The sequence below is a fragment of the Chiloscyllium punctatum genome, chromosome 5, assembly GCF_047496795.1.
Source record: "Chiloscyllium punctatum isolate Juve2018m chromosome 5, sChiPun1.3, whole genome shotgun sequence".
NCBI lineage: Eukaryota > Metazoa > Chordata > Chondrichthyes > Orectolobiformes > Hemiscylliidae > Chiloscyllium > Chiloscyllium punctatum.
The window spans coordinates 110,996,683-111,013,386 of record NC_092743.1 but is presented as its reverse complement, the minus strand read 5'-3'; the positions used below and the strand labels follow the sequence as shown (position 1 = coordinate 111,013,386).

Genomic DNA, 16,704 nt, shown 5'->3' with positions numbered 1-16,704 from the left:
GGCTGAGAACCTCCCTCCCCACCCCCGACTCCCTTCCCAAAACTCCAATTCCTGTGTCTCACTTGTAGCAGGGACCCAATTGTCTATATCATATCAAACTGAGGAGGTTGCACTTACATCTGTGCACGATATGTCTAGCAGGCTAGGGACCTCTAGCCCCAAAACACCAGAGGATGTCCACCAAAATCATCTGAGGCAAGCCAATGCAGCAGCCAGCAGACTTCCTGAAAATCAATGAGATTGTTGAGTTAGCATCCTTTGAAATCACTTTTTGAGTGCTTAGGTGTAAATGTTATCTCGAACCAAGTTGTGTTCACAGATATAGAACTTTGTATTACATTAGTGAGGTCTCTCTATATATTCAAGCTTCTGCTTGGGTCACTTTCTCTTACAACTGACTTTGAAGCATGACTAAGGGTGATCACGTGTATCATGGGGAGCTGTGACCAGGGCACTGAGTCTGCCCTTTACTGCCCTCTGGAGAGATTACACATTTAGGAAAGCACCACCTAAAGCCAAATGTCTGAGCTTGGAGAGTCACTCAGGATTATACAGACCCTTTACACATAGTCACAGAGTCATAGAGATGTACAGCATGGAAACAGACCCTGCTGTCCAACCTGTCCATGCCGACCATATATACCAACCTAATCTAGTCCCACCTGCCAGCACCTGGCCCATATCCCTCCAAACCCTTCCTATTCATATACCCATCCAAATGTCTCTTAAATGTTACAATTGTACCAACCTCCACCACATCCTCTGGCAGCTCATTCCATACACGTACCACCCTCCGCGTGAAAACGTTGTCCCTTAGGTCTCTTTTATATCTTTCCCCTCTCACCCTAAACCTATGCCCTCTAGTTCTAGACTCCCCGACCCCAGGGAAAAGACTTTGTCTATTTATCCTATCCATGCCCCTCATAATTTTGTAAACCTCTATAAGGTCACCCCTCAGCCTCCGATGCTCCAGGGAAAACAACTGCAGCCTGTTCAGCCTCTCCCTGTAGCTCAAATCCTCCAACCCTAGCAATATCCTTGTAAATGTACATCTTTACAACTAATGAATACTCCTTGCATTCCTCAACTTTCAATGAGCAAGCACAGCTCACCTATATTTCAGCATCCTGATGGCCTTGAAGCTGAGTAGGATGTCATTGCAACCAAACTAATAAAATAATTTTCCCTGAATTGGGTAGGAGGGATTGGGATGTAGTACATTGTGTATGGTGAGGCAAGTGGTGCAGTTGGCATGAAATGCCAGTTGAATATGAAGATTTATACTTTGAGCATAATGTCTGGCATTGATATGTCCCACTGCTTTTATTTTTCCCCCAATGCTTCCTGATCATTGCTTGGAAGACTCCCCTCTAACCTGCAGATATAGGCCTCCTCCCCTCCACATCTTGCATCAAGACCTATACCCTAGAAAAATGTGCCGCTAATTTTCTTGCATGTTCAATCATCCTTCAAAGGATCGCAGCCTGATTTACTCATAATATAATTAAGACTAAGTCTTACAATGACATGAATCACACCTTTAAAAAGCTCTTGTAATTATGTAAGAGACCAGATATTTCACCGTTTTTGGCCTATAAACCAAAATGAAAGTTAATTAGTTAAGTAGCTGGAATAACAGCTTTTTTTTTGCACACTTTGGAAAAGTCAAGTGGCGTATATTTTTAACTGTGCAACACGATATGGCTTTTTGAAGCAGTGATGGGAAACTTGGAGATAGAGTGGCACCGAAAGTCTTTGAATTAAGAAATACTGCCTACTGACATCCCTCAGATTGGTTGGGCTGCAATTTGCTACAAATGTGGAAGTGCAAAACAACCAGAGACTCTGAATTGAGAGCATTTCCCTTTCTCTCTGAGTCGAAAGTTGGGGTAATCAAGAAAACTTAAGAAAGCATTCAAGTCAGAGAAGACATAAATGTACCATACTGACTTTCAAAGTGAAGAATCACCAGCACTCTACAGGCAACAGCACATTGTCATTGCTGAAATCAAAAGGAATTATGAGAGACAATTTAATCCACCATTGTGACCTAGAGTTCTGATCTCTAGAATTTTGTTTTCCCTGTCCCACCTATAATACATACTAGTCTATCTTAATCATGAAAGAGTGTGTTTGTGACTGTATTTGGGATTTTTAAAGTGGTATAATTGAATTCACATCCTAATGGATTAGTGATTACTTTTCTCTGGCATTTTGTTAAAGCTAACTTGTGTAATAATAGATTGAATTATTTTCTGTTCATGACAAAACCTGGTATGAATTGCTGCTGTCCTGAATAGCAGTCAGTCAGGCAGATTGATCATCTTGGTGGTCTCATTGGGATGTGATATATTTTGTGACAGGTTATAACTAGTGGGGAATGATTATTGACTCACTTTTCGAAGTTCAGTCATGACAATTAATATCATTGACTCATGACATCAGGGACTGGATATTACCTAACCCCACCAAATGTGTTTTAGGCAGGGGAGGGGATGTAACATCAGTTGGATGGCTTGCCTTATGAGGTAAAAAGTTGGCAAATACCAAATTCAAAAGCCTGCTCGCATTTGGAAATAAATAATTATTTGTTGCCCATATGATAATATGGTTGCCATGGGCAGTAGGACTAAAGTAAGATTCATAACTTTTTAATACAGGAGGAAATAGGAGTGTTTATTATTTCACAGTTCTCCTTCCCCCTTGGAGAGACCCCTTAAGAAGACACCTAACTCTTTCCTTCCCATCCATATCAACCAACCCCTCACCCCATTCCTTGGATTTACAAGTAAAAATCCCAATCCAAAACTCTTGGATTTATGTGGGTCTGGGAACCTTCGGATCACTTGCAGTCTCAGAAGTACTGCTACTAAGACTGTCGGAGCAGGTTGCACACAACAATAATATGAAGTAGAAGGGGGCACAAATTATTGTGTTACCTGCTCCACAGTGAAAGGTTGTGGGTTAATTGCATGCTGTGATCCCTGTATCTATTCTCAACACTCATTGATTTAATCCTGTTGGCACTCTCAGAAATCTTAGCTCCCAGCTCCAGGAGAAGTGAATATTGAATAGTATACTAAATATTTCATGTCCAATTTGAAACAACAGACTCCCCAGCCACCTTCCATCAAACACCAGCATTTTTGTTCACTTTTTCAATGGCTAAACCACGTGTAGGGGGAGAGCAGATGCCAAAAACTCATTTTTGGAGCTGCAGCCTATCAGTTAGAATGCATGCTGTATGTGAAGTGCCCAGCTGGAAAACATGACTGCATAAAGAACAGGACTAGCAGTTAAATATTGCTTCAACTATCTAGAAAGGATAATACAGGTCGTTCTGGTATAACACGTACTTTGTTTACGCGAATTTGCTGTTACACAATTGACAAATTGGGGATACTGTTTCTAAAGCGTGAACTTTTTAAAGTGATTCCAGCCCCATTTGTTTAAATGGTGATACTACTACAAGGTTTTCTTATCACACGAAAACTGAACCACTGCATTATAGCAGAACCGACTTTAAATAAAAAGATGGGAGTGGTGGGGTCTGTCTACTAAATAGAGGTGACATAATGCCAGGACAATAAAGGACATAAGCGATGTTAAGACAGAAGTAGAAATTATATTGGCTGTGGTGTTTCCATAGTTGACAGTGATTACACTTTGAAAAACTTCATTGGTTGTAAAATATTAATTGTTTGTAAAAGTCTATTCAAGGAAGAGATTTGCCAGTATAATTAGGAAGTAAAAGACATAAAATAATGATCATCAGCTATTATTATATCAACTTTATCAGATTTGTCTAAATGGGATAGAGGTGCCAAGGGATCTAGAGGTAATGATGCACAAATTATTAAGCCCAGTAAAGTCATTAAAAATATGCAACAACTTCATTTCTGGACTAATAGATTTTAAAACAAATATACAGTTTTTGTTAAAGTTATGCCGAATCATGCGTAGTGTTGATTTCCATATTAAAGTAAAAGTACTAGAGAAAGTATAAAGAAGTAGATTCACGTCCATGATAGGCAGATTTTTAATCAGTAAGGGTTAGAGGAAAAGACAGGAGAGTGGTGTTAGCATCTGTCAGATTTAATTGTGGATGGCCTCAATAAAATTCTTTAAAATTGTGGAAGGCTTGTCACAAATTGATTCCATTTGTCAATGACTCCAAGCCTAGAGGGCAAAAATATAAAATAGTCCCAAAACAGATCCAATTCAAACACTTGTTCTCAGAGAATGTTAAAAATATAGAACTCGCAATCTTTATTGTGATGGAATCACATAGTTTGGGTACTTTTTAAGTATATGAAAGGCTGAAATAGAAGGGTTGAAAATGTGTTGCTGGAAAAGCGCGGCAGGTCAGGCAGCATCCAAGGAGCAGGAAGATCGACGTTTTGGGCATGAGCCCTTCTTCAGGAAAGAAGATTCCTGGAGAAGGGCTCATGCCCGAAACATTGATTTCCCTGTTCCTTGGATGCTGCCTGACCTGCGCTTTTCCAGCAACACATTTTTTTAGCTCTGATCTCCAGCATCTGCAGTCCTCACTTTTCTTCTGGAATAGAAGGGTATCTAGATAGAGTGAATTAAATAAAGTGGGGCAGAGGTCCAGTGGGAAAATTGGTCTCTTTCTGGATTGTATTTATATATTTCTGTTTCAACTGTGCAGTTTCCGACAGCATGACAGTGAGAATACTTCATTAGCTATAAAACATAAAATGTATATGGGCAAATCTTTCTTTGTTTATGAACTTCTACATTTTGATACTTCTGTCCTAGATGATAGTTTTTCATAAGGACAATCCTGCTTTCTTCACAATAAAGCAGGTTTAAGTTTGCTGTGATGTTTAAGAAGTGACTGTGGCAGATGATGAAATTTGAATTCAATAAAAGTCTGTAATTCAAAGCTAGTGTAATGGTGACCATGTAACCATTTTTTATTGTTGTAAATGTCCACCTGGTTCACTGCATCCTTTAGAGAAGGAAATCTCTCTTACCCAGTCTGGCCAACATGTAATTCCAGACCCATAGCAATGTAGTTGACTCGTAACTGACCTCTGAAATTTCTAGCAATCCACTCGGTTCAAGGGTTACAAAGGATAGGCAATAAATATTGGCCAACCAGAAATGCCCACAACCTATGAAGGGGCCTTTTTGTGGTGCAGTGGTAGTGTCCCTATCCCTGAACTGGGAGGTCTGGGTTCATGGCGCCTCTGAATATGAATGATTTTATTATCACATGTATTTTACAGTGAGATGAAACAGTAAAATACAAGTGAAAAGCTTTGCCACTGTTGCTGTGATCTTGTGCCATTTTGAATACTATAAGAAAAAACATGGAAAGATATAGCTTAAAGAGAGTCTCTCAGTCCTGAGCCAGCTCATCAACAATGACGCCTCCATCGCCATCCTCCACCGCCTCGCTGCTGCCTACACCAATTCAACCAACAGTGAAGCTGCCGCTCCTTCAGGCACCATCTTTAACCATTGGGCCAATTCTCCTCCATCACTGTCTCGCTGCTGCCTGCACCGGACACAACAACATCAGAGTCACATCGCTCGCTGCAGGGCCCACCTCGTCGATGTCACTGTGATGCCATGCCATCGCCGCCAGCGCTGGACCTAACCAATGACAAAGTCACCGATCTTCAGGCGCCATCTTTCACCACTGGGCCTACCTCTGTCAATGCTGCCTCTGTTGAATCTGCTACCACGTCCCGTGCTCGCCCCAATAAAGCAAGTAAGTGCTCACTCAAGTCCTCTCTTGGCTCACTCACTGCTGCCCTGAGGTCTGCGCTAGGAAGTGAGCTCAGGACAAGAGGGAAGTAAAGGAAAAGGGGAAGAAAACAAACAAAAAAGGGGGGAAAAATAAAAGAAAGTAAAGAAAAGCAGTTGGAGTGGACAAGCTAAATCAGGAGCCCAACTCCGCTGCCATCTTGATGACATCACCTGCTGCAGAGATGTGCAACAAAATCTCTGAACATGTTGATTAGAAAAATAGGTGATATTAAAAGTATTAATTTAAAAAAAAGGTTGTTCAGATTTATTAAAGCAAATGTAATTAAGCTGCTGACCAACATAATGCTTCAGGGATGTGCATAAAACATTCAAATGAAGATCAAAATATACCTTTCAGGAGCTCATAGAAGCAAAAATTTGCAGATGATGGTGATATAAAATTAAAAAAAACAACAGAAAATGCTGGTGAAACTCAACTGGTCTGGCAGGATCTGTAGAGAGAAACTTGGGACTCCAATCGTTTAGAACTGCAAAACAAAAGTCATATCAGGCTCAAAACATTAACTCTGTTTCTTTCTCCATAGTTGCTGTCTGGCCTATTGAGTGTCTCCAGCACTTTGTGTTTCTTTCCTCCAAATCATATACCTGGCTTGTGACTGACCAAATAGAGAAGGCTGTTTTGGGAAACCACTGCATACATTTGAGAAACTGTCACCCACGATCTGAAGTCGAGGCTTCAGAAAGAGTGCATAGACCTCCAAATGTTGCAGCTCCCCAGCCCTTCAAACACCACCTTCTCCACTTGTGGCAGAGTCTGCAGGTTGTACATTGACTGATCAGCCATTTCAGAACCCATCCAACTGGAGTGGAAGCAAGTCATCCTTAAGGCCATGGGACTACCTAAGAGGATGGGATAATTGGAAAAAAGGATAGCGGATGAAAACCAGGCCCTTGATTTTCCTTTTGAAGTACATCAATACCATTGTGATTTGCAACCAGTTAGTTAAAATTTCACACACAGGTTTTTGTTAGGGAGATATACAGAGCAGTTATTCTGTGTACAGCATGATTGTACAAACCATAAATTAGCAAATCAGTTCATCTGTGTTTGTACATGCTGTCTTAGGAAATTAGTTGGTTAGAATAGGAGGAGGAGGAGACGTTGGTCTTTAAGTAGTGCAACAGAATACTTTGTATGCATTATTAACAATGCAAGGTGTCCTTAGCAGTGCGCTGCGAACAAAATGCTACAGCATTTCTGTATTATTTGTTACTATGTTCAATTATTTATGACGTAACTTTGAAAATGTGTCAATACTTTAAAAATGTAGAACTCGGGAGAAAACCAGGCATGAATTTTAAGATGTTTTATTTTTGTCTAAGGTACAGAGCTTTGAGGAAGATAGTTCTCCAAAAATGGCTGTGAGCAAAATATATTTAGGTAAGTGACAGGATCTATAACATTGAAAAATGGTCTTTAAGCCTCAGTTGACAAGAATATTGTCTTAAGATTTCTGAACAATGCATAAACTTATAAATTTTAATCACAGATTTTATATCTTTTTATTTGAAGGCCTTTTAGTTCCCATACAGTGTTTGATCTTTTTCCCTACAGGTGCTCTTTCCTAGCTGGAAAAATTAAGCGCTTATATATTTTGTACATATCTCGTAAATATTGTATCTTGCACTCTGTTCTGTTACCCTGATGAACTTGTATATGATCTGCTTACAAAGCACGTTTCACTGTTTTTCGGTACGCATGACAGTAATGAATCAAATCTTTCCTAAGGTCTACTTATCCTCATTACTTTCTGGTTCACCTGGGTCAGATGGGCTGGAAAGTGGTAAGGATTAAATGTCTGCCTTCACTCTTGCCCTAAAACTTCTTTCCAACAGTGTCCACCATATCTTAGGTTGATAATTGCCGTTTAGTTGGATATTTCTGTGAAGTTTGCATGTACTGATCCCTCCAATTTTAAAAAAAAGGGTGTTTAATTAGTTAATTGTGCAAAGGACTAAAACCAGGAAGCAAAAGGAGAGGAGAGAAAACCTGAATTAAAAACTGGCTATTGCTGTGTATTTCTATCTGAAAAAATTGGCGGTGACAACAGTCCCCCCAGAATGACAGATGACGCCTGTATGATCACAAGACTGAGGGGCTGAATTTTGGATCTACATGTTGTGATTGGGAAATGGAATTCACTGCCAGAGATTGAGCTTCTTCTCCTTCCTTTGTCACCTCTGTTCCACCTCACAGTCAAGTTGCTGAGCTTTGAAGTGAATTACAACTTGAAGGATCAGGAGGTTTCCATGCCAAACATTTAGCAGCTTTCTCCTCTCAGTCAGTGGCTTTTTTCTCTCTATCAGTGGTGTCAGCGCCTCCTTGCTTATTTACTGTCATCTGCAAGCTTACTAATCATGCCTAGTACATTCTCATCCAAATCATTGATATCGATAATAAACAGCAATTGGCCTACACCAATCCCTGAGGCACACCACTAGTCGCAGGCCTCCAGTCCGACAAGCATCCTTCCACTATTACCCTCTGCTTCCTATCATCAAGCGAATTGTGTACCCAGTTTGCCAGCTGCCCCGGATTCCATGTGAACTAACCTTCCAGAGCCGCCTATCATGTTAAGTTACCAGCCATCTAATCGGTCTAATAGGCTGCCTGAGGCTTGTTTTTGGGTAATCAGTGCACTCCCCTAGACGTTCTCTTCCTAAAAAGAAGATGCCTCCAGGTTGGGAACATAGCAGAAACTCAACATGCCACACCCGGTCACTTTAGGACCTTTCCTTTTTTTGATCTTACCTCCAGGCAAAATGTTTGCCTAAGATTTGAAACTGCTTTAAGCTTTAGTCAAAACTGAAAGATGTTAGCGATGAATTGATTTTAAGCAAATGCAGAGCCTGAGCTAAAACCGAAAGAACTGCAGATGGTATAAATCAGAAACGAAAGCAGAATTGCTGGAAGAGCTCAGCAGGTCAGGTAGCATCTGTGGAGAAAAAAAAATCAAAGATAATGTTTCTGGTCCATTCCCTCTTCCTCAAGGTTTGAATAAGCTGGGCAGGAAAAATAAGGAAAAGGAGGTCTGTGATAAATAAGGGAGCAAGAATGGTAGCAAAATGGGTAATGATGCGTGCAAAAGGTGGTCCTAATCTGCTATTCAAATTCATTTGACCTGTTCAATTCTGACTATAATTAGTGCTCATGAAATCTAATGTTAACCCATTGGATCTGAACAGTATTCATTGTTCCATCAAGGAAACATGTGATTGCTGAACCCTGCCTCAATGTTTATTTGTCCTTGTCCCTTATGCCTGTTTAATAACTCTTCCTTTCTATTGTGTTTCTCTGTAAAGCTCATTTCCATTGCAAAGTTAATGACTGACATGCTACCTCTTGGACAGTGCACTATTTGCATGCCCACTTCTTGTTTGCTTATGAGCAGATGTAAAATGCAAGGGTGTGTGCATGTTAAAGCTAAAACTAGAGAAGCTTAAATTCGGATAGTTTGATTCAGTCTGATAAAATAATAAAGGTTTTGATTGGGTTCCTATTGACAAATTGCTTCATCTGGGTATGTTGTGGTTTTGGCAGATCAGTAATCATGTTTGTACATTATACTAATTCAAAGTAAGTTAGATGTTCTTGGTATTTTGCTGGAAAATAGTAATTTGTAAAGTGAATGGTGAATTGCTATTTGCTTTTGATCTCATACCTTGTGACTGTGGCAGACTAATTTTAAAAATATATTATTTCACAGGATGTGGGCATTGCTGGCTGTCAGTATTCATTGCCAATCTCTACTTACTCTTGAGAAGATGGTGGGGTGCTGCCTTCTTAAACTGCTGAATTCCATGTGATATAGGGATTCCCACAATGCTGTTAGGAAGGGAATTCCAGCAGCAAAAGGCAACATATTTCCAAGTTAGGATGGTGTGTATTGGAGGGGAACTTAGTTGGTGATGTTCCCATGCAGCCATTGTCCTTTTAGGTGATAGGGGTCATGAACTTGGAAAGTGTTGTCAAAGGAGGATTGATGCATTACTGAAGTGTAGTTTGCAGATATTCCTCAAACCTGAGACTCTGCATTAGAGTAAGGTGATAGATAGGGTGCCAATCAAGCAGGGTTTTTTATTTCTCTATATCGTGATGTTATTTGAAGACATCATGGAAGCCAATTTATAGAAAGTCCACACTTAATCCTTCAATCCTAGAGTTTCAGTCAAAGTTATATACTCCATTCAATGAGTGGTACTTGGACCAACACCACTCCCTTATCTTGGAGTGACTTTTATAAAATTCATTCATGAGAAGTTGTTGAGCATCAATGGCTGTGCCAACATTTATTGCCAATTACTAGTCAATCCCTTGAAGGTGGTGGTGAGCTGGCTTCTTGAATCACTGAAGGCTATTTGCTGTTGGTAGACCCACAATGCTGTTAAGGAGATAGTGCTGAAAATGTGTTGCTGGAAAAGTGCAGCAGGTCAGGCAGCATCCAAGGAACAGGAGAATCGACGTTTCGGGCATAAGCCCTTCTTCAGGAATGAGGAAAGTGTGTCCAGCAGCTAAGATAAAAGGTAGGGAGGAGGGACTTGGGGGAGGGGCGTTGGAAATGCGATAGGTGGAAGGAGGTCAAGGTGAGGGTGATAGGCCGGAGTGGGATGGGGGCGGAGAGGTCAGAAAGAAGATTGCAGGTTAGGAAGGCGGTGCTGAGTTCGAGGGATTTGACTGAGACAAGGTGGGGGGAGGGGAAATGAGGAAACTGGAGAAATCTGAGTTCATCCCTTGTGGTTGGAGCGTTCCTAGGCGGAAGATGAGGCGCTCTTCCTCCAACCATTGTGTTGCTATGGTCTGGTGATGGAGGAGTCCAAGGACCTGCATGTCCTTGGTGGAGTGGGAGGGGGAGTTGAAGTGTTGAGCCACGGGGTGGTTGGGTTGGTTGGTCCGGGTGTCCCAGAGGTGTTCTCTGAAACGTTCCGCAAGTAGGCGGCCTGTCTCCCCAATATAGAGGAGGCCACATCGGGTGCAACGGATGTAATAGATGATGTGTGTGGAGGTGCAGGTGAATTTGTGGTGGATATGGAAGTATCCCTTGGGGCCTTGGAGGGAAGTAAGGGGGGAGGTGTGGGTGCAAGTTTTGCATTTCTTGCGGTTGCAGGGGAAGGTGACGGGAGTGGAGGTTGGGTTGGTGGAGGGTGTGGACCTGACGAGGGAGTCACAGAGGGAGTAGTCTTTTCGGAACACTGATAGGGAAGGGAAGGGAAATATATCCCTGGTGGTGGGGTCCGTTTGGAGGTGATATATTTCCCGGCATCTTCCTCTGCAACCGCAAGAAATGCAAAACTTGCACCCACACCTCCCTCCTTATTTCCCTCCAAGGCCCCAAGGGATACTTCCAGGTGATGTTGGTGGTGAATTTATGAACTTGAAGGTGGTGATGTTCTCATGTCCCTTACCTTGTTGGTCAGGGGTGGGGGCATGGGAATGTTGGTAGTGAGGTAATGGTGGTATATAGTAATCAATAGGATGTTTCCGTGTCCATGTTTGACCTGATGCCAAGAGACTTCATTAGGTTGAGGATACATTGAGGACTCCCAGGGCAACTCCCTCCCAACTCTATACCCTTGTGCCACCAACTTACCTGGCAATCTCAGAGCGCAGTTAAGAGCCAAGCAGATTGCTGTGGGTTTGATATGCAGGCCAGACCAGGTAGGGATGGCAGCTTCTTTCTCTAAAGGACATTTATGAACTGAGTGGATTTTTTAATCACTCGAGGGATGTGGACATTGCCAGCTGGCTCATTGCTAACTCCCTTTGAACTGAGTGGCTTGCTGGGCCATTTCAGAGGACGGTTGAAAATTAGCCACATTGCTGTGGGTCTGGAGTCACAGAATTTTTCATTGAGTTCAAATTCCACCATCTGCCATGGTGAGATTCATCCCAGGTCCCCAAAGTTTGTTCTGAATTTATGGATTAATAATCTAGCAATAATACCACTAGGATTCCCCCAGCTTCTGGAACTGTACCCATCCAGACAAGTGGAGATTTGAGCTATACATGAGACAAAAGGTGATGGTGATCCTCAGAATTACAGTAATGAATATGTGGGTCATGCATCCAGGGAGTTTTGCCATCACCAATCCATAGGCCTTTATGAAGAAATCAAACAGATGATGTAGATGTGGATGTTGTGTAATTGCCTTTCAAATGCATATATGGACAAAAAAAAAGCAAATTAGAATTCTGACATCAGACAGGTTCAATTAAGAAAGTAAGCTATCCACACCTAGATCCACAATGAATTTACCTAAAACAGATAACTGCAGCATACGTGAGACTAATGTTTAATGCTTGCAATCTGTAGTTGAAATTAAAATTTCATTCCACAATTACATTTGACATTTAGAATTTGTATTTGACTTTTACACTGCATGTTTCAGCAGATGTTGTATGTGTTCAGATATTGAAATCTCCTGGTGTCAACAGCTGTCTGATGTGGGTTTGCTCATCACTCCAACAAGGACTGAAACAGAGGTGTATAAATGCTGTGCAATCCCTACCCTAGAGCCTGCCTGCTCTTCACTGTCCTAACACTGCAAGTTGTGCAGGATCATTCCACATGTACTCTGCCAAACATTCCTTTTCTGTCATGTACAAAGGAAGTATCATTATCCTTGATAGCAAAAGTATTTTAATTCAACAAACCTTAATGTATTGGGCTGCATTGAAGGGCTATTTATACAGGATTACAAAGGACATTTGGGACAGAAACTGGTCACTTGGTGCAATGTGTCCATACTGGGTTTCATGATCCCCTCCCATCTTTCCTCATCAAAACCTACCATTTAATCATCTATTCTCTCTCACATGCTTGTCTAATTTCTCCTTAAATACACGTTAACTGCACCTTGCGGTACCTAGTCCTATATTCTAACCACACTTTGGGGAAAGAAGTTTCTTCTGAATTCCCTGCCAAGATTCCTGATAACTAACCTATCTCAATGATGTCCAGTTATGCTCTTCTCACATTCTCCCTGCACCCCATAAAGACAATACCTTCATACTTTTAAAGACCTCACTACTCATACTTTTTTTCACAAGAGAAAAATGATCTAGCCTATCAATCTTTTGTACTTGCATGCATTTCTAGTGTCATCCTTGGTAATCTCTGCACCCATTCCATGCCTTTGTATTCTCTTTGTAATATAGTGACCAGAACTGCACAGTACTCCATGTGGCGTATATATTTTGAGGATGAAGCCATTGCTTAATCATATAGGGCATTTTATTAATCAAATGCCTATTCTATTACAGAAGAGGTACAAATATTTAATTTAAGTATGTTCCAATTGTTGCCAGCATCACACTATCTGTGTCACACTTGGCTCAACAGTAGCGCCTCTCAGTTAGAACTTGGAAGTTTTATTCTGGGCCTGGAGCTCATAACTTATGTTGACTGGGGGATTGTGGTTTTATATTGTTTGAGGTGCCATATTTAAGTGCCATATTTAAGTTGAATTGTTAGGTTGAATTCCTTATCAAACTTTTCAAATGAATATAAAAGCTTTTGAGGTAAAATTAAAGAGCATCAAACTGCTCCTACTGCGCTGCCCAATATTTATCCTTCAAACAACATCATGCTTACATAGATTGTAATGCCTCGTGTGTAACGCTTCCGCATTGAAATTGCCTTCACTATTTATCCACATTACAAATTACTAGAATTTTGTAAAAAAATGCATTATCTATAAAACAGTTTAGAACATGATGAGATGAAAGATGAAAGGTAAATGTCATTTTTTTCCATAGGGCCACATTGGATGATTGTCATGTCATGCTAAATATCTTTCTTTTTATAACAGATGTGAAAAGAGAAAATAGCTGTCAGTCAGACAGTAGTGGATTTCTGGAGGATCCATTCATCCCATTGCAGGTATGTGTTTTTTTTTAAACTAAATCTTCCTGCATGTTATATTCAAATCCCCGTATTTCTTATAACTCTATCATTGGTAGTAAGTATGTACATTTCCTTATCTAGTATACAAATTCTTTTTTCCTTCACTATTCTCAGTCTTTGACCCTAACACAGGTGGATTTTCCAGCTCTTAATTTCATAATTCAGGGACTTTATCTTCTGCTAAGTTAGTTCATTGATGAGGTGACTGGAGTCTTTGTCGTCTCCTAATAAAATCATACACAGCTTATTTTGTAGCTTTCAACTGTCCTTACTTCTCATTTTCAACTTTACTCTTTCATTCCTATATCTCAATCCCTCCCAGTAAACAGGTTACATAAGGTAAAATCTAGGCTACTTAAGAAAATACCCTGTACAGAAAAAAAGGTAGTTCAATAATTTTAGGTTCAATAATCTTAAAATGTTAAGACTTTTTTTGGAAAAAATCTTACATTAGGAATGAAGACTTTTTTGTGTCAACATTTTTTCTCAAATATATTCTATGATATTTCAATATTCACATTGAAAACTGCCTCTGTAAATTTACTGCACAGTAATTACATCGTCCCTGTCTGTGAGGGCATTCCAGTTAATCAATATCATAAAAGTTTTTCAGTCCTGAACATTGCAAAATCAAATATTTCACAATGGAGTTGGAATGACAATTACATGCTGTCGCTTCCCTTCCATTTCAGTCCAATCACCTGAAGTCAATATGTGATATTACCATCCTATTATCATGCCATGGAGAGCTTGAAAATGACAGACAGCAACAACTTTTATTTGCATAGTACCTTTAAGAAAGTAAGACTTTGCAAGATGCTCCACAAAAGCCTCTCAATAGGAATAGGTATGTCTGGAGGTAGCAAATGCTTAAAAGAGGGACAGAAAATTAAGGTCAGTTTAATAAAGCCGATCCCTTCATTTGAGAAGTTTTCTACTCATAATGCAAATATTTCTCCAACTTGTAGAAAGTGCCACTAAAATATTTTAAAAATTGGTGAATGTTTGGAGTACAGAGGAACCTCAATTATCCAGCATTCGATTATCCAAATTTTGGATTATCCGAACCAGATCGCAAGGTCCTGATGCTTGGTCAAACTGTGTTATCTGTCATTCAATTATCTGAATATGCAATTACCTGAACAAAATACACCCCGCCTGTGTTTGGATAATCGCGGTTCCTATGTGTTGGACATTCTAATTTCCTGGCAAAACTTATTTGTATTTGTATTCAGTGATGTGTGAAATGCAGAGATGTCTGAATATCTGGGTGCATGTATCACAACATGGTAGAATATAGTCACAGCAAGTAATTAAGAAAGTTGATAGAATATTGCAAGGAGAATCTAATACCAAAGTAGGGAGGTTATGCTTCAGTCATACAGGTCATTAGTAAGGACATATCTGGAATTCCTTGCACCCAGCGTTGGTCTTCTGATTTAAGGAAGGTTGTATACGAAGGAAGCAGTTCAGTGAAAGTTTACTAGACTAATAGCTGGAATGGAGTGATTATCTTATAAGGCAAGGTTGGATAGACTCAGGAACAAAGGAACTTGATGTACACGGCCATAGATCTGCAAAGGTGTCCAGACAGGTAGACAGGCTGTTGAAGAAGGTGTACAGAATGCTTGTCTTCATTAGCTGGGGCATAGAATACAGGAGCAAGGAAGTCTTAATACAACTTTACAAAATTGTTTAGGCCAAAGATGGAATGCTGTGTGCTGTTCTGGTCACTGCACTATCAGAAGGATGTGATTGTACTGGGGAGACTGCAGAGATTTACAAAGGTGTTGCCTGGGATGGATAATCTTAGTTATGTGGAGAAATTAGGTGTGCTTTCCCTGGACAAGAGAAGACTGGGGAGGTTTCTGATTGAGGTGTACAATATCATAAGAGGCACAGACAGGGGAGATGGTGAGAATCTTTTCCCCATGGCAAATAGTCTAAGACTAGAGAGCAAAATGTGAGGATTATGTGGTTTAGAGGGGATCTGAGAAAATAAAATCACCGAGAGGGTGGTAGAAATATGGAGTGGCTGCCTGAGAAGGTAATGGAGGCGAGTGCTCTCATCTAGGTGTATCTTAAATGTTGTGAACGTTTAAAATATCAGAGCATAGTAGGCTATGGACCAAGTGCATATAAGTGGGATTAGCATAGTTGGATCTTTATTGGTCAGCCTGTTTTTATGTTGTACAACTCTATGATGTTCTGCACCATAGTATTCTGTACTCTCTATTTCCCTGTACAGTCTGTTTGTGCCATTCTCACTACTTGTTTTCCCATTTACCTTGTTTTATTTGCAAGTTTAGCTGCAATACACTTGGTTCCTTAATCAAAACCATTAATATCAATTCTAAATATCTCAGACTCCAACAGTGACCTTGCTTCACTCACTAATTACAGTTTACTGACCTGAATATGACTCGACCCCAGTAATGCGGTGCCTGACAATTTTATTGTGAATTGTTATTTTGCTGAATTTTAACAGATACTGTTTTTTTTGGATCAGAAAATAAATGAAGCCCTGCCTGTTTTTTGGCAGCAGAAGTACCTGTCATGATCACTTCACAGCTCAGATCATAGCCTTCTCATTTCTCTCCCAGTTAAAGAATAAAGATCGTGACACAACATGTCATTAGCTCAGGCGATGCAAGGGTACTTCACAGCTAATGAATGTAAGGACATGCATTGTGGGTATTCTAACTATTAGAACTATTTAAAACTGATACTTGGGGCTGGGTTTTCAATTCCTGGTTGGGATGGAAGAAGGTTCGGGCACAATTTGGAAATTGCAGGATCCCACCACCTTCAGTATACTTTCCAACTTTCAAAGGAATTGCAGCAAGGAGGGAATGAGGACTCCACCTGCTCCCAGTTAATGGCCTGGCTTTTCCACTGGTATGAGACCAGCAGCAGGCAGACCCAGCTTTCTGGAGGCAGTCAATGCCTCTAATTGGGAACCAAGCTGTCTCCCACACAATCATCCAATATACATTTC

The 16,704-nt window shown here is 40.5% G+C and overlaps 1 protein-coding gene across 1 annotated transcript in view; it reads left to right on the top strand.

The window, feature by feature from the left end:
* Positions 1–16,704, top strand: part of itprid1 (ITPR interacting domain containing 1) — a 111,788-nt gene that overhangs the window by 37,119 nt on the left and 57,965 nt on the right. Inside the window, 2 exon segments of the mRNA XM_072569578.1 lie at positions 7,126–7,183; positions 13,612–13,682. Of these exon segments, the coding sequence (XP_072425679.1) occupies positions 7,126–7,183; positions 13,612–13,682 (129 nt within the window).